This window comes from Triturus cristatus, chromosome 4_1, assembly GCF_964204655.1.
Source record: "Triturus cristatus chromosome 4_1, aTriCri1.1, whole genome shotgun sequence".
NCBI lineage: Eukaryota > Metazoa > Chordata > Amphibia > Caudata > Salamandridae > Triturus > Triturus cristatus.
In genome coordinates, this window is record NC_140585.1 from 1,146,534,484 (window position 1) to 1,146,554,140 (window position 19,657).

Sequence of the window (19,657 nt, forward strand, 5' to 3'; positions counted from 1 at the left end):
CTGGGTAGAGGTAGAAGGAGGTAATGGTAATTGTATGGTTTAGGAGTGTTGTAATGAAATGTCTCTTTTTGCAAACTCAACCCCAAAGTTTTGGACTGATGCTGCTAGGTTTTTTACTATGAGAGTGCACTGAGGCATGCTATCAGACCTCAGTGCCAGTGTTCTAACCCCTTACAATATGTATGTCGAATTGGCTACCCCTAACTGCAATAAGCTGACTTACTTTAACCCTTTCGCTGCGGCGGGAATTCCGCCGCAGCGCTGGGGGGGGGTTTGGGGGCAGCGCGGTGGCCATGACGGAACCGCTCCGTCATGAGCCGCGGTTGAGCTGTGCTCATGACGGAGTGGTTCCGTCATGACTCCGCCCACTGCGCTAATCGCCCGCACAGGCGGGGAATTAGCGCCGCGTGGGCGGCGCGGCCGCCAACGGCCGCAGCATGACGGAACCACTGCGTCATGAGCACACGGCGACCGTGGCTCATGACGGAGTGGTTCCGTCATGAGTGGGGAAGGGGTTAAAATATCTAGTATATGGTACCCAGGACATGTAAGACAGAATGTCCCCCAGAGCTGCAGCATTGGTTGTGCCACCCTGTGTGGGAGAAAGTGCAAAATGGCTTCCATCCTTCTGATGCTGACTGTAAGACCAGCTTTAAACTGCTAATTCGACTTTGTCATTTAAACCAATGGCAAATCCCCCAATTTCCCAAACAATATATGCAAGAATCGCCTAAAGAAGGCCTATGGATCCCTGAGCAAGGATCTTTCTATTATTAAATAGGGCAGAAACTTTAAATATGTGTTGACCGCAAAACGTCTAAATTGTCATTTGTGCTGTGGAAAAGTTAGTAGCCCCATTAGCTAACATAGAGTTACCGATTGACCTCACAGTCTGGCTAACTTCTGAATGGTACTACTTACTGGGTACTTCAAGGTATCAAGTTTATTGTGGCTTTACACCTGATATGATGCCCAAGTCAAATTTAATTTTACTTTTAAGGAAAGGCAACTTTTAGAAAGTTGACACTCTGTTGCCCACTTTGTCCAGTGGCCTCGCACAGTTGCTGGCCACCAGACAGCCTTCTGACCTCCTGGGGAATAGTGTGAATGACTCCTAAGCTCAGGAACGATAGAAGCTTGCTACAGGAAGAGGAGTTACCTCCCCCTTGCAGGAAACCACTCGTGGTGTTGGCCCAAAAGGCAAACTTCAAGGGAAAAGCCGCCTTTGGTGGGCAAATGGTGATCACACTCCTGAAGGGTTGCCCCTTTAAGTTAGCTTGGCTGGCAGCGGTACTAGAAAAGAGAGACTAGTGCTCAAACTGGTTTTCCCGTGGACATGTTGTCACACCTCTATGGTGGGCTGCCAAGCTCCTAACATCCAAGGAAGGGTTCAGCCATCTTGGGAGTGGGCAAAATAGTGCACAGTTGGATTGCTACACACAGCCGGAAATCGTCACACAGTAGAAGGATCCTCGTAGCCCATTGACTAGTGACCGCATCATCCCTCCAGGGCACTTTCTAGTCATACATATGGCACCCCTGACACCATGAACCTCCGATCACGCTGTATCTGGAGAAAAAAATGAAGGACTGCCCTGCCAACCCCTTGACCTGGCAAGAGAGGCTGCAGCCTCTGCTGGTCTGCACCTGCTGCACTTTGGGCAAGCAAAGAGTGGACTGTGCGTGTGGCTCCTGGCTTCTGGAAAAGTTGCTTCCGAGCCACAGTCCAAAGATGTGACTTCAAGGGTCATTCAGCTGACCCCCTTGAACCAACATCAGCAAAGCTGAAGAAGCCCATTCTGGCAAGTCATTAGCCACTTCATGCAAATCACCACAGGGCGCCCCAAGAGACTGATCATTGACAGAGATCAATAGCCCAGCAACAGAGGACTTTCTACTAGCTCAAAGAGGACTTCGATTGACATCAACCCCTGTGGCCAAATCGTCCCACCTCACCTGTGGAGCGAGAAGTAATCACAGTGACAGCCCTGTTAACCACACAGCACCCAAAGTATCTTTTAGCATCCTACATCAGGACCACCTAATTTAAGTCTATGGCGGTCTAGATGTAAAGTGTGGAACTGGATTTGAGACTGCTTTGGTGACCAGGTAACTGTCTAACTACTCTTTACTGGCCTCCCTGATCTACCTGCTGGATTTGGTCGGCTAACTCGGGCTGGAGTAGTTGAACTAAACTCTTTCAAACTTCTCAAAAGGTTCTAAACTTCATGGTTACCAATTCTTCTGTGCGCTGTAGACTAAAAGGCTGAGAGGTACGTTTTTTTTTGTTTTTTTTAAATTTTTTATTAAATACCTGGTATAATAACATTATATAATTATAATAAAAAAAAAAAAAATCAAACAAAACTAGGCTTTTACATTATTGGTCATAGATAATACAGAGTACAGAGTCGGGTGTTACTTAATTCAGTTATATATATAATACAAAAAATACTTACATTAAGAACGCATTAAGAAGGCAATTGATTAATAAATATTAGAGATATTTTTTTAAAAATTGAATACAATCTGAATACAGCTCTGCCTTACCGCTGAGAATCCCTCCACAATTTAAGGGGAGCCCATACTTCCAACCCCAACTCCCTCATCTTCCTTCCTTTCCGACTATATAAAGCAGATTCTATATTATGTATCCCCAGAAGTCTAGACAACCACAGCTGAAACGTGGGGGCCAGGGCGTCTTTCCGGCTTCCTGCTAACATTATTCGCAACACAGCCAGACATAAAAACACAAAAGCTTCCTCCTCCATCTTCAGCCCCAGGCTGCTGTCAATATCTGTTATCATTAGGGTTGGGGATAGGTTGATCTTTCTACCTAGCAACCCCTCCCAAAACTTTTCAATCTCTTCACGGATTGTACTCAGCTTATTGCATTGATAAAACATATGTATCAGATTAGCAGGCCCCACCAGACACCTTGGGCATTTATCGTCGTCCCTCTTATTCCACTCAAATAATTTGGCCAGTGTATAATATAGGTTAAATATAGTTTTATAGTGTTGTGCCTTTAAATTTGTGGAGCGAAAAATATTCCCTGCCATTTGCAGTGCTTTATCTACATCGACATCTGGATCGTCTAGTTTCAACATCCAGGAAGCTTCAACCTTTTCAATATCGTCTTGTAAACTTAATAAAAGGGTATTGTATACCATTTTTATTTTTGTCCCCCCGCCTAATAAATAGTCAAACATATTAATTCTGCCACCTGGGCTAATCCGGGGTCTGACACTCATTAAAGTATTACGAATTTGTATATATTTAAAACTTTGATTATCTTGTATACCAAATTTCTGTTGGATACTACCGAAGTCTAACAATTGCTCCCCTTCCCAGATATCCCCTATTCTTATAACACCTTGCTGTTCCCATATTTTCCCCAATCTATCATAACTAAATTGAGAAAATAGTCTTGAGTTCCAAAGGGGAGTATAATAATTTATTTTAGGGATTCCAATTGTTCTTTGAAGCAGCTTCCAAACCTTCCAGGCACTATCCATTAATTTGTATCGTGATTTTTTAAAATATCTTCTATCTGTTCTCCGCAACAGGAGTCCTAGAGCTTCCCTACCCAACATTAGTTCAAATATAGATGATCTGGCGATAATAACTCCCGAACCAGGCCGGGCTTTGAGTAGTATTAAAGAGATCGCTAGTGAATTTGGACGATGCTCTGGTTATCTGTTAAATGAAAGTAAGACCCAGATAGTTTGCACTAGTAATATCGCAATGAATGATGAAAGGTGCACTGAATCTGCAGTATATTTGGGGGTTAGAGTGAGCCCTGTACCTGAAGCAATTATAAAAGATAACTTTGCTCCGTTACTATCAACTATTACGGTGGATCTAAAAAGAATAGATGCTTTACATTTGACGTTAATATGGAGAGTCAATGTATTGAAGATGACTATGCTCCCCAAAATATTATACCTCTTTCGCTCCATTCCCTACATGATTGATGAAGGATTAATGAAATTAATAGAGGCAACATTCATGAACTTCATATGGCAGTATGGTAAAATAAGACGATCCATGAAATATCTTTCTCAGCCTCATGCTAAGGGCGGACTGGCTATCCCTAACATTAGATTTTATCATTGTGCTTGTCTAATTAGCCAAATGGCAATACTATTTGAGCCGGCCAAAAATCAGACAGATAACGCATATGGCAATCATGCTGAGATGTACGTTTTAGTTGAAAATCTATTTGTCAGGAACCCTCTGGTGGATGTTGCTCATCTTGGTGTCTAAAAAAAAAAAATTAAAATATAATCTAATTTATAAATTGGTGTTGGATTTCTTTTGCGTTTTGTGACTTTCTTATTTTGTTGTTTGGTGTTTCTAAATGCTTTACACTAGTTTCTTTGTTTAAGCCATGCTTCTCGAAGCCACAGCTACCCAGGGTTGAGCTAAAGGTTTTACAAATGAGCCTGACTGGACCTAAGACAGTTTTGGCAAGTGTATTGCATGGTGAGGTCACACAGCCACACCATATAATATACCACAATACTCATATGTGTGTATAGGTAAAGGGAGGTAAGGGTAGTTTTATGGAACAGGGAAGGGAAGCGGTGAAGGGAGGTTAGGAGTAAAAAACAAAAATGGGGGGGTTTGCCAACCTCCCCCCAAAAAAGTGTGTTTGTCTTTCTGTCTGTCTGTCCCCGTCCGTACCAGGTCAAAGTATGTTTGTGTGTGTACACACACACACACACACACACACACATATATATATATATATATATATATATATATATATATATATATATATATATATATATATTCACTGAAAAAACCATAGGTTTCACACATGTTATAGTTAGTGGAAATTTTACTGATAAAAAACCAATGAAATTCCCCCGTTATAGTTAGTGCAGGCAACTATAACTCACGCGACCGCAATCCTCTGCTGATGACATGTGTCTTTATGAAAAAAAAATATTTGTAATATATGTATAGCTAAAAATTTATGGAAGAAGACATGGGCAAATAAGTGTCTAAATACAGTATTAGCATCAGCAGAGGATTGCGGTCGCGTGAGTTATAGTTGCCTGCACTAACTATAACGGGGGAATTTCATTGGTTTTTTATCAGTAAAATTTCCGCTAACTATAACATGTGTGAAACCTATGGTTTTTTCAGTGAATTTGCAAGGTTTTTTAAATGCTAATTCCTAACTATAACGTGTGTGAAACCTATGGTTTTTTCAGTGAATTTGTACGTTTTTTTAAATGCTAAGTTACTTTACGCCATTCGTGGCGTGCGCGCCCACTTAACGCAGTTCGTTCCGTGCGCGCACCGTGCGCGCACAGTGAGCACGCGGTGCGCTTCGCGCACCGCGCGCCCACTTTACGCAGTTAGTGCCGTGCACGCACGGAGGGCACGCGGTGCGCTACGCGCACCGCGTGCCCACGTTACGCTAGATGGGCCATGTACGCACGATGCGCTTCGCGCACCGTGCGCACATGGAGGACATATGATGCGCTTCGTTGTGAAAGGTAATATTTTAATTTTTCACTATTCTAAATAAGCAATGCACAAATGGTGCCCGTCGGGCACCGTTTGCACATGGGGTGGGGAGAGTGTGGATATTTTTTTTTTTATATAATTTTTAACGTACGCGTACGGTAAGCGTAATCGGCGAAATTATCGAAAAAATGAAAATTCCGTTTTTGGCTTTAGGGGAACTTTGGGGACTCCCTCAACATGGCTAGGTGCTTAGGAGCTGTCTAAACAGCCCCTTTACATGTTTTTGCTCTTTGTTTTTTAACCCCCTCTCAGAGTGCGAGAGAGAAAATGGCGGCCGCCACTTCCTGGTTTCGACCGATTCGAATGTTTACTAAGATCTAACAGCCAATCAGAATCGCGCTCGCGCACGTCACCGTACGCGTACGGTAAGCGCACCGTAAGCGCACCGTAAGCTGGCTCAGATATATATATTGATTTAAAGGCTATTTTCTCAGAATCTACTGAACAGATTTACACCAAACCTACAAAAGGCACTTCCTTGACCTGTAGACTACCTCTCTGCCAAATTTCAAGGAACTCTGTTCAGCCGTTCGGGCTGTAGCTGTGTCTAAAGGTCCTATGGAAAAATGCATGGGAAAAACGCGTTTTGGGACCCCCCTTTTATCTCAGCCCCCGCTTGACGAATCCCCCCCGAGACTTTCAGGGTAGGAGCGGAGCGTAGCGCCCCATTAGTTTTGAAAATTTCGCGAGGATTCGTCGACCGGCGCCAAAGTTATTCAAAATAGAATGTTGCGGTTTTCCTATGGAAACAGGGTCCTAACTATAACTACCTACTGGCGACCGCCAGTAGGTAATATATATATATATATATATATTAAAAATATATATATATATGAAAATGTATGCACACACAGATATATATATATATAGTAAAAACATGTATGGAAATAGTATTCATTTTAAAGATATACAACTGATTCAAGCATGTGTATTTATGAAAGATACCAACGCTTGAATACTGGAGTTACAGATAAGTAACTCAATTTTCTTTTAGAAATGGAGAACTAGATGTGCATGTTATGCTTTTATTGATCAATGAGAATAACCCTAGTATTCTGCAATAGTGTTGAATAGAAGCTAGATCTTTCTTTGAAATAATCTGTGGTAGATAGGACCTTCATATCGATTGGTTCTGCAAGGTCTCTGCTAAATCTAGTGAGGTGACATTTCAAGCTGATAAGTTACTGCTTTGCGTACACTTAGAAAATTTGGCTAATTATCTTTTGATTGATGCCATTTTATTGTGAAATGTAATAAAAATAATTATTTGCCTGTCTCGGATGTGCCAAATTCTATTTACCATTTTTCTTTGGTAGACATTGAACTGTGTCCCAGAGAGTTGAATCAGGAATCATATAAGGTGTGTTATATTGTCCTCTCTGTTCTAAATTAAATGTGGTTGGTGCTAGTTTGATGACTTGCAAGATTATGAGAGTAAAGTTCTTAAAAAATGTGTGCAATTTTTTCCCCAGGAGCTGATCCGAAAAGGAATTCCACACCACTTTCGTGCCATTGTTTGGCAGCTGCTATGTAGTGCCACTGACATGCCTGTAAAGAATCAGTACTCTGAGCTGCTGAAGATGTCCTCTCCTTGTGAAAAGCTGATTCGAAGGGACATCGCTCGTACATACCCTGAACATGATTTTTTTAAGGGGCAGGACAGCTTGGGCCAGGAAGTTCTCTTCAATGTCATGAAGGTAATTCATGTCTCCATTTAAAAAGTTTTTCTTCTGCTCACTTTCCCAGTCATCAATACCTTTCTCCACAAACAGCTAACCCGTAATCCATTCACCCTCCCCAATCATCAGTTTATATAACCATATCTTCCTCTGCACACAGCTAACCCCCAGTCCATTCATTCACAAACCTTTCAGTCAACACGCTACCAATATACCCAGTTTGTCCAGCCGAGCATCTTTCCACCATGTTCATTGCATCAGTGATATAGATTTTCATCCATTCAACAAACCATTAATTTATCCAGCCAGCCATCATTCCTCTTAAGCAGTTGACCATGCTACCTTCCTTTCTCCTGTCGATTCACACAATGATTCATAAACCATCTAAATATTCTATTAGTGAGAGAATTTTATTTATTTAATTTTACTCATTTGTATGGCGCAGCGAATCATCCCAAGAGGGATCTCTCGGCGCCTGAGAGAGGGACACCAAATAGGCAGTAGAGTCTAAAACAGCCAGGTTTTGAATAGCTTCTTGAACCATGCAAAAGTAGAGCAGGCGCAAATCTCCTCCGAGAGCCTATTCCAATGCTTAGGGGCAAGATGACAAAAAGCCCGTCCACCTATCTTGACCTCTCTGATTCTCTGAGTACAGAGTAGAGAGCGATTACTAGATCTTAACGGCCGCGTTGGTCGGTACTATTCAAGTTTTTTCTTCAAGTAAGCAGGGCTGATTCCCTGTAGAGACATAAAGACCGTACATAACAATTTAAAGATGGCCCGCTTCCTGATGGGGAGCCAGTGCAGTTGATGTAGGAGAGGAGCAGAGGGCGTACGTACTGGCTTATTCAGGGCTAGGCGTGCTGACGTGTTTTGGACCACCTGCAGTTTTGATACCAGGTCTTCCCTTATTCCCATAAGCAGGGAGTTGCCATAGTCTAGTCGACTGATCAAAAGCGACTGAATCAGAGACTTCCTGGCCGCAAGAGGGATCCACTGGAATATCTTCCTAAGCATCCTCATTGTTCCAAAGCAGGCGCCCGAGAGTGATTTAACATGTTCTTCAATCAACAGTTTATTGTCGATTCTGCTGCCTATATCCTTTGCCCATTTCTTTGGGGGAGGTGCCGCTCCGAGTTCTGAAGGCCACCAATCCGAGGTCCACAGCTCTTCTGCTGTCCCAAATAGCAATATCTCTGTTTTAGTGGAGTTCAGCTGAAGGAAATTCTTCCTCATCCAGCTTGCTATAGTAGACATGCAATTTTTGACCTTTTGCTTTGTTATTGTGACATCTTCCTCTATAGGAACTATCAGCTGTGTGTGTCGTCTGCGTAAGATATTGTCTCAAACCCGCAGCTTCTGAAAATGCCGGCCAGGGGAGCCACATATATGTTAAACAAAGAGGGACTAAGGATAGATCCCTGGGGAACTCCCTTGTCCACCGTGGTCATTTGAGACAAAAAGAGTCAAGCTGAACACATTGTGACCTGTCCGACAGATAGGTTTGGATCCATTTCAATGCCATGCCTGACACCAATCCCTCGCAACCTATCTAATAGGATACGATGAGAAATGGTGTCAAAGGCGGCCGAGAGATCAAGAAGGACCAGCATCGTAGGGTTTCCCTTGCCAGCAACATCCTTATGGAGTCAGTAACCTCCAGTAGGGCAGCCTCTGTACTATGAGCGCTGGGAGGTGTTAGCGCAAACCGCTGCCCGTGGAAGGGGGGATATCTTTTGGGCTGCGGTTAAAGATCTGCACTGCTCAGGTCAGCTCTCGACCCCAATGGATTGTACCATTCCCGGAGCTGCCTGGGTGGACCATTTTTCTAAGATTTATGCGGTCCCATCCTCATCGACGGCTACTCCAATATTTAACGACTCTCCATGGGTAGACATATCATTATCTGAGGTGGAAGAGGCCATCGCACAGAGCGCGGGGAATAAAGCCCCAGGCTCAGACGGCCTTCCCATTGACATTATTAAAGCCTACCCTGACTTATGGGCCCCTCTCTTGTTGAACGTTTTAAAAAATTTAACTTTCACCTCTCCACCACCACTAACTTGGTCATCGAGTATAATAGTGCCTATTTTTAAGATGGGCGATCAGTCCCAACCATCATGTTATAGGCCAATCTCCCTTATCGATAACACCTTACAAATTTTAGGCAGAGTATTGTATAATAAAATCCTAACATGGGCCGAGGATAACCACATTTTGGAGAGTTGCCAGCTGGGTTTTCGTAATAAGGTTGGCACTGCAGAGCAGTGCCTCAATCTCAACCTTATTTTGGGCAAATACACCGTTGCACGTAAATGCCCAATTTACCTTGCTTTTATGGATTTATCTACTGCCTTCGACCTTGTCAACAGGTCGCTGCTTTGGAGGGCCTTATTGAAATATGGTCTGGACGAATCCATGGTTCACTTCCTGGCCTATTTGCATAGAGATTTGAAGGCTTGTGTCAGGATTGGCCATGGGGTGAGGTAACTGAGATGGTAAGAGTTAATAGAGGGGTTAGACAGGGCTGTGTTCTAGCCCCTCTTTTATTTATCATTTATATCAATGGCCTACACAAACATTTGGTCTCCCTAACTGGCGATGTCCCGATAATAAACGGTAACCATCTCCCCGCCCTGCTATATGCAGATGATGCGGTCCTTATGGGCAGCACCCCTAACGCACTACGCACTTTAGTGAATGGCTTTGTTGACCATATGGACTCCCTAGACCTAAAGACTAATTTTAAAAAATCCTTTGTAATGTCATGTGGCCCAAAGAAACGACATATTGGTAGCATTGTTGTGGGGACAGAGAGACTGGGGTCAACTAGCAGCTTCCTGTATTTGGGAGTTGTCTTTGCTGCGAGCAGCTCCTGGAGTGGGCATATTGCCTACTCCAGGGGTAAGCTCTCAAAGGCCATTAACTCAATCCTGAGCCTCCCCCGCCCCAAGAAGACCGATGCGCTGGCTGCTATTTTAAAAATATACAAAGCCCAATGCGTCCCGGTTGCCACATATGGTGCTGAGGTTTGGAGAACTGCTAGATGTTCTCATATAATTGCCGAGGAAAACAGATTCTGCAGGAGGCTCCTCTGTGCCCCCATATCCTCCCCCACACTATATATGCCATAAGGAATTGGGGTTGCATTTTATAGGGGATTTTATTCGTGCCCGCCCTGCCCTTTTTTGGCTGGCGATTTGGAAAAATCCTGCCGCCAAATTGACCAGGGGCATTATTGAGGATTGTTTACGTTGTGATAAAGGCATGGCTATCCCCTGGCTTTCAGGGGTGCTGAGTGCACTTCACAGCGTGAACTCCCAAAATGTTTTCTTAAAACCCACCACCACTACGCTTCCATCTAAATGTGAACTTAAAAAAGCACTTTATATGTTGTTCAGTGCCGAAAGGGCAGCGAGGGAGTCTTTGAAACCTAGCGTTTCTAGATATCTAGCTCGCAATCTTTTAACTTACCCTACACCCAGTTATTTAACTCTCCCAATGAGTCACTGGGAGCATGGCCTTATATTCCGTCTTAGGGCAGGTACCATTAAATATGCTGTTAGTTTTCCCTTATGGAATTATAATGATCAATGTGTTGAGCCATGCCCTTGTGACTGTCGGAGCAAGCAAACAATTTTACACTTTTTATTTTTCTGTAAATTTTATATCAAGTATATTAAATGGTTTTTAACCCCGTATTTTAAAAAATTAAAACCAATTAGCCTGGAACTTGCATTTTCGATGATTTTGACCCTGGACGACCATGAACTTGTCTTTCATGTGAGCTCTTTCTTAAAAACTGTGGTTCGTGCTCGATTAACAATGTCTTAAAATCTGTATGGTCTGTTGTTTTTACTTGTAAATAGCATCATACTGTGTATTTTGCAACGTTTATTTGATTTACTGTGCTTTTATAGATTATTATTGATCCGAATAAAGTTTCATTGACTTGACCTACAGAGGCCCGGAAACCGGACTGGGAAGGGTCCAATATGTTTTTTTTTTCCAAATAGTCGGAAAAGTGCCTATTAATTATAGTCTCCAGGATTTTTGAACAACAAGGGAGAAGAGAGATCGGCCTATAGTTTTGCAGATCATTCAGGTCAACCGATGCCTTTTTAGGCAGTGGTTTAATGCGTGCATTTTTCCGCTTACAGGAAAATGTGGCCGTGGCTAGCGAGATGTTATAAACTTCAGCTAGCACATCAGCCAAGACCGGAGAAAGTTCTACTAAAACTGCTGGTGGGACCGGGTCCAGTGCGGAACCTGATTTTACGTGCATGATTAATGAACCCACTTGCTCACTCATTATGTCAGGAAAAGATCCTAGGCAAGGGGTGGGGGCCTCCTGTGTAGGATCTTCCTTGTCCTGTGTCTCTTCAGACCCAAAGGAACGATAAATTAAATCGATCTTGTTGGTGAAGTGGCTGGCTAACTCTTCACATAATTCCTGGGTGGGTGGCAGGGATAGGTTGTTGGCTCTAGGGTTCGTAAATTCCTTCAGAATCTTAAAGAGCTCCCTCAAAGAGTTTTTAGCTACCACGATTCGAGAGCCCAGGTGTGCCCTTCTAGCTGTGTTGCAGCTACTTAGGTAGGCTCTATGTGCCGTTCGATACAGCGCTTCGTCTGGCTCAGATTTCAATTTCCTCCATTTCCTTTCTTTGGCCCTGCAAAGGGTCTTTTCTCTCTTCAAAATCTGAGTACCAAGGCGCAGGTGCTGCCCTCTCCTGCATCTTAACCTTTTTTAGCGGGGCAATAGAGTCAAGGGCCTGTATAATTGAGGCCTCGACCTTCCCTAAGGCTGTATCACAGTCTTGACAGTCTCTAAGTGAGGGGCTGTAAATATTTTGCCAAAGGCAGCTGCAGTCACCTTTTTCCAAGATCTACGAAAATCTGTACGGCCTTGTGGTCGGGCGGGCGGCTTAGAAAAAGGCCAGTGAAAGATTAAGGCCATATGGTCAGTCCAACCTAGTAACTGTGGGGGTTCCACTACCAATTCCTGCATATTAGAGAAAATCGTGTCTAACTGGTGCCTGGCCCGATGTGTGGGACTGGCAGCTCTTGAGAGGAGACCTAGTGATTCCATGGCTAACACTAGGCTAGCAGACTCTGTGTTGGAGGAAAGATCTAGATGATGATTAAAGTCCCCTACCAAAAGGAACTTATCCGTACGCAGTATATGTTTTTCTTCCTGACGGCCCCCAGCGCCTAGAGACCCTTACGGGTGATTGTTCGCGCTTTACAAATGTGGATTATTATTATTATTACCCACCCTATCCAGTCGTACTACAAGTATTCTGCGGGGAAAGCTAAAGCCAGTGTTGGCGTAGACTCATTATGGAGCCAGGTCTCTGTAAAAAGGCATACATCTGGTCTGGCATCGTCTAGCAAGTCCCAAATTTCTGCAAGATGCTTAGAGACCGAACTGGCATTAAGATAGATACCTTTATAGGGAGCAGTTTGCTCTCCCCCGATCTGCTTTTCTATCCCCACAGACTGTTCCTTAAGGGGATCAGTATTCCTGGCGGGTGATGTGTTTTAATAAGGACTCTCTGTGGGTCACCCAGTCACCAGCCACAGCGAGGGCAGGTCCCAGGGCCAATCGTATACTTTACTCCCGGGTTATCGAGGCTCCTCACACAAGGGGATAAGTAGCCTATCTTCAACAGGTCCTCTCTCCTATAAGATATCCTAGATGGGGGCCCAACCTGGGGGGAAACAGGCAGCTTCTCCTGGCAGCAGCGCGCCTGCTGCGCGCGGCTGCTGACGCAATTAATTTATACCCCAAGAGGCCGGCCACTAGAGCGCTGACCTCCGCAAATGGCGTTCGGCGTGACTGGCAGAAACTAAAGAAATCCTCTCTCCACTCAATCAATAGTCTCGTGATTGCGGTGGACCGGAGAAGCTGCCTGGCGGTATACAATTAAATATGCTCAGAGAATGCTCAGAGAAAACGCAAGAACGTATTACTTTTGTCTTGAGATGCTAAAAAGGCTTTTGATAGAGTTGATTGGACATGTATGAGGGGTGTCCTACACAGTTTGGGCTTGGGCCCTCACTTCATAAGCTGGACCATAGCAAACTATCAAAATACCTAGTCAGTGGGATGAAGTCGTGGCCAATACTTATGAGAGCGGTACCAGACAAGAATGCCTACTCTTGCCGCTCATGTTTGCTCTTCCGTTACAGCAATTTGCAATTGGCATGGACACTTTTAAACTTGCTGATGATGTCATGCTCACAAATCCTTTATGGTCAGTATCCTGGGTCTTGGAGGAGCTAAGAGCATTTCATGCAATCTCTAATTTAAAAATAAATATAACCAGACCTGAGGCCATCTTACTGTATATTATCCCCGGCCAAGTAAAGCAGTTACAGCAGCTTGTTCCTATTTCTGGTCATCAGCAAGATTAAATAGTTTGTGATACTTATAGGACGAACTACTTCACAAGTTGAAGCCCAAAATTATGCCTCTTTGATCAGTGACTTGAAGGGAAGCCTCGAGAGATGGTACACCAAGTAGTTTTCATGACTGGGAAGAATTGTAGTAATAAAGATGAAAGTCCTACCCCACATCTGTTATCTATTCCAGACAGTAGCTTTACCAACCCTGCCAGCAATACCTCCACGCATAGCGAATAAGACACTCTATATGCCAGTTGTGCTCTGGGCACTAGCAGTCCCACATATTCTATCTTATTTCCAGGCTACTCAACTGAGGTTTTTTCAGATAGTGAAGGAAAAAAGAAACAGGAAAACAGTGGTGCTATATAGATCACCTCACAGCAGGTGCTCTGTAGTGGCTTGTCCCATGACTTCAGAAGTCATAGTGAAGTTGGGTTTATATTTCTCACATATAACTAGTGCCAAATTAGCATTTAGGATAAGGTGTTTGCAAGGCGGGAGTTCATTTCTTTTCCATCATCCTTTACACCCATCTCCTATACCTGTGACATCATACCAGTTCTCACTCCCTCAAGATTGGAAGAGATAAGAATGATTTGTTCCCTCTTTTTGAGCCAACAGATAATCCCATTTGAAAACTCAAACAAGGGTTTGGCCTCCCGGAAACTGGAAGAGTCGCATACACTAAATTTAGTCATTGGGTTCTTTACCAAATGATGAAGGATGGGGCATCAAGACCACTTTCAGGTCTAGAAAATGGGTAATAGATGGACCACACAACACAGCTTTGATTTCCACCTTATATGTGTTTCTCATAGACATGTGCAACCCAAAAACACCAGGTGAAAAAAAGATGGAAACAAGAACTTGGTTGTGAACTGCTAGCAAAGCAATGGGGGAATCTTTTGGATATAACCCGCACAGTCACATCAGACATGCAACAACATGAAACACAATGCAAGATACTGATCTGTTGATATCAAACCCTTGAAAAGATTTCAAAATGGAGCCCTTCAAGTAGGGCCAGGTGTTGGAAAGGATGCAACTTAGCTGGCTCTCTTCTACATTTATTATAGCACCACTCCAAGCTGGGAAGATGTTGGGACGAGATTAATGACAAGTTAACTGAGTCTTTGAAACCCAGATCCCCAGAGATTGATAGTGTTATATTGCTTGAAGGCCCCTATCTTCCCCAGCGACCACTGAAATCACTTAGAGGCAAACAATTAGCAGTGGCACTAGTCACTGTGATGCAATCTCTTTTGGTAGCATGGGGAAAAACAGCAACCACTACATTGTCATTCTGGGTAACCCGAATATAGGATACATTGGCGATGGAGAATATAGCTCTAGCAACAGAGAATAAACAAAAATCCTATGAGGTAAGGTGGAAAACATTTATTCAACTTTTTGCCCACGATACCATGAGGCAGTAAGGCTAATCCTGGATGTATTGTCCCAACTTTTAGCTAGATAGACGACCGAGGTACTCCTCTGAAACCTACATCTGCGTACATGGACCTTCCTCAAACTCTAGTGTTAGTGAAGCAAAAATGGCCTGAGAATACTGCAATACGTATATGAGGCCCACAGGGAGTGGAGAAAGGGGTGGGAAAGGGAGTTTAAAGTTGGAAAATATTGCATTAGTTCCTTATCCACAAGCTCCTTGCCAACTGAAGGGTTGTAGGTGAAGGTATGTGTATATGGCAAATAAAATACAATTCAATCTTAAACAGTCTGTTGTTCAAATAACTAAAAAAAAACGATCCACTGCCTCTATTAAGTAGCCACCCATCTGCCCGCCAACTACTTCTGTATCATTCTGCTGTGGCATTCATCCATGAACTCTATAACAATCATCCTTTAGCATTTTGACCAACCATCTATTGATCTGCCCATCAAATAAGCCATCCATAAATCTACCAACAGTCATCATCCCCAACCTGCCACAATTCCATACACGGTACCAGCCAATAACAAGCCTATCTAGTCAACCATTTATCAGCTCGACGGAACCAGCATCCTGCCTGCCCACCAAACCAGTCATCTACTTTCCCATCAAACCAGACATGTATCTGCCCTCCATATCTCCAATCGACCCAATCAGATGTCCATGAACTCAGCCATCTTTCGGCCCAAGAACAGTTGCCTTCATTTCCACCCAACCAATAATTCATTCACTTAGTCAACAAACCATCTCCTATTACCATCCCCAAACAACTACCCACCTTTCCTTCTACTCAGTCATCTATTTGTCCAGGAACCAGTCATTCTTAGACAACGCAACCAGCATTTAATCAGTCCACCCTCTTAACTCATATCTGCTACGTCCCTGCCATGCACCCACAAGCCAGCCACCAAGGCATCCCTACTAGTAATCCAGCGGTCATCCCAACCAACCAATCGCACAATCAGCAGCCCACAAACCCATTCTGGCAGCCACATATACTCTGACCCACACAACTGGTTCTTATCTGCCTTACACACTGTAATATACAGATTTATTTACCCACCTATCTTACTAAACATTTACTCACCTAAGATCCCAATTATCCATGTTACAGGAAGCAAAGTACATAACCATTTAACCCACTGGACAACACACAAATTCATATTGTTTCACCACATGTACATCCATTCAGATATTGATCAACCCAATCACTATACAATCAGTTTAACCTTCTTTCTATCCAAACATACCATTTAGGCTTACGTTCAGTCATGTATGCAACAAGTCAGGGATTTAACCATCCACCACATCTTGTAAACAAAAAGCTGTTCATCATACCATCCATTTGACCATCTATACCCAAACAATGATTAATCCAATCACCTACCCAATCAGCCATCCATCTAACTGTTTAGCCAGCCATCAAATTCTCCATCATTGAATCTTTCATAGATTGACATCTTTGAATCATTCCTCATCTTTGAGCTCGGAGTCCCATGGTGATATTACAATAACAGAAAGTTAAAATGCCCTTATAAACAGATTGAGAAGCATTTGCTTTAGTAAACCCTTCACGTCATTAGAAATGCCTGAAGGTTCGGCAATGAAGTGTAGGTGCACTGATTTCTACTCTCCCAGAAGCTACCATATCTCAGATTTTTAAATGCACATGTAGAAGGGAGACCCTGTTCACAGCTTTGCTCAGCAACCTAGTTTTTCATGGTTTTCAGCCTGTACTTAATTCTGCTGGATCCTGCTCTAACTTAGAGCATTTCCTCTTGCGAGGTTACTGTTCCTAGGTGATAATTTACTGTAATTTTGTTTCTGCATTGTATGATCTTTATTAATAATCATAAATGCTTGAATAATTCCCCACCATTTGTGCAGACCTCAAAACACCATTAAACAGATGATTGTCATGGAAACCGCATCAAAGAACGTTCTTGTCAATAAATAACTTTTTGAATGGAAGCCTCAAAGGTCAAATTTTTTATAAATGTCCAGTAGAAAAAATCTGCCAAAATTATTCTTAAAACTGTACTGCAGCATATTTTAATACACAGTGACAGTTTTAATTAGATAACATGAATGGTAAAATGCATTCTATTGGCTTACATTTAACGGAGACAGAAAAAAATAGCCTTACCTTTAAGAGCCTGGGTGGCACCTCTACCCAGAATGCCTTGTACACACATTTGCCTCTTTCATCCAGTTCTTTTTTCCAGCTTGTGACAGAATGATCACAGGAACACTGGTGAGGATTTTTACCTCAGAATTGCTAGTTTTTCTCCATTGCAAAAAAATAATTCTTGTACTTTCACTAGACGTCCTTTACATTTCTCGGTCAAGTGAAGCATTTTTTCCTAGAGTCTGACTGGATTTTTAGTCCGTATGGCATCACTTTTCTCCAAGTTCTCTTCATGTGAGAGAAAGAAAGCTGTAACAGATACCCATAAAGTCTGTGTGGTATGTTTGCTTCCCTCCCACCTGCCACTGACTGTGATATAATCAAATAAATGTCCAAAAGGACATTAAATTACAGAGAAGGCATGCTGTAGGACATGAGGGCTGAAGTGGGAAAGAAGAAGAGGAAGAGACTAGAAAGATATGTCCCTGAATCAGCTTCCATTTCCCATGCATCCTCTGATACCTCTTAATATTTCACCACCAACAAAACCATTCAAGGGGACTTCTATGTCTCCAATTAGAAGGTGGAACCCTCCATCTCCCCGCAAGTTGCAAGAGCTTCAGAGGAATAGATAATTGTCTCCTGATGTTTGTCCGGAATCAATAAGAAAGAGATCAAGATAACAATCAAACACTCCATTTACAGACATTGATACAGATGTGTCATCATATACTTCAACTTCAGTGGCTCATTCACCAACTCGAATATCTCTAGTTCATGAAATAATCACTTTACAGGATGTATTAGCTAGAGAAGCAGTGAAATTAAATATCCTTTAGAGACACCTCAACTATCGGTGTCTGTACACATGGAAACTTTAGAAGCTTAGACAGCTGTGCAACCATTGTTGCCTCTAGTCCCAGGACTTTTAGAAATAACAGAAGAACAATTTTAACTCCTGCTACAATAACAGCAGGAACACTGTGTTTACTTGAAAAATACAGGCCTCATGACCGGCACCAGTCTTTCTTAGAATGGATCCTTATCCAGATTCAGTAATAGTAACAGCAGTTAGATGAAAACATGCTTCTTCACTAGAGTCTACCGCTCCCCCGAAAGATAGGTAAAACGTATTGCTGCTCAAAGCAGCAGTTGGTCTTGAAAAAACAAAAACAAATTCTATAAATAATATAGGCTGAAAGAGTGGTGCTTTTTCCGGCAAATGGTATACTCCATTCAAAATGGCCCAACCAACTGCAATAGAATCAAAACCACAAATCTAAATGCCAAGGGGGGACATCGAAAAACAACGCCTCCAAAAACTTCACATTCAAGATGACGAAATGTCTTGGGAAATAAACAATGATGCCTTAACACCATCTGAGAGTTACCCACTTCTGTATGGGGATTGGTGAGGAGTCACCTTGAAGAGTGCAATTTAATAAAAAACGACAAGTGAGCTCTGAAATGCATAAAAAGAGGGTACTAAAAGGACGCCTTAGTCCAAGTAAGATTTTTATTGAGTTTTCATGGACACAGCAGGATGATTAAGAAACTGCAACCACCAATAACTCACCTTCAACTGATCTCTCCCTGGAGATTCTATCCCCTTGGAAACCCAATATTCCCTACCCATGGACACCCCAAAACTCCATGGTTAAGACGCAACACATGCTTCCCCTTATAACATTATATAATCAGAACATCGCATGTTAAATGAGAACATTAACAATGAGTAGACTATGGTACATTGGCTGAAACATAAGGGATAGCATCACAAGAAAACCAAAGAAATCATAACAGCCACCATAGAAACTCTGCGGACATGTGTGCACACCTGACCCGGGAGTGCAAAAACCATAATAAGAACTCTATGGACATTTGACACCTGACCAGAAGTTGCAACAGACTTAACAATTAAAACAGAGAGGAGAAATTCAGGACAGAAACATGGCAATGCACTTCTTTAACTTAACACTTAATCATGAAATTTGTTCAGCAGCTCCCTTCTCCTATGTGACACTCTACGCTCCCCCTTATTACCCATCTCATCATTTGTCTTACAGTTCGGCTCACTTTCCTCACTCTTCCTCTTATCCTCAATCAAATCTCCACACACCAGATCATGTGCTATAGATATCTTGTCTTTATTCTGCCACTTACCATCCTCTATTCTCACCACACTCTTCCTCAGGTCCAACACCTTCTTAGGTGAAGAGATTCCTGGACACTCCCTTAGGTAAAATTGTGAAAATCTTAATCCCCACATAATCCCCAATTGCCATCCTTACCTTCCGTCCACACCTGCCCACATGCTTGCTCTGTAACCTTTTTCCTCCAACTTTTTCTATCTTGCACTTTGAAACAGAAAATTCCCCCTTTCACTGCCTTAACATCTTAGATAAAGGAATCCTGCCTCTCAGCAATACAACAGGTGATACCCCAGTG

At 42.8% G+C, this 19,657-nt stretch overlaps 1 protein-coding gene across 2 annotated transcripts in view; it reads left to right on the forward strand.

Annotated features, from left to right (window-relative positions):
- Window positions 1-19,657, forward strand: part of EVI5L (ecotropic viral integration site 5 like) — a 1,383,225-nt gene that overhangs the window by 449,393 nt on the left and 914,175 nt on the right. For both annotated transcript variants that reach the window (XM_085654281.1, XM_085654282.1), the window contains exon 5: window positions 7,017-7,241. In XM_085654281.1, the coding sequence (XP_085510407.1) occupies window positions 7,017-7,241 (225 nt within the window). The remainder of the gene's footprint in view (window positions 1-7,016; window positions 7,242-19,657) is intronic.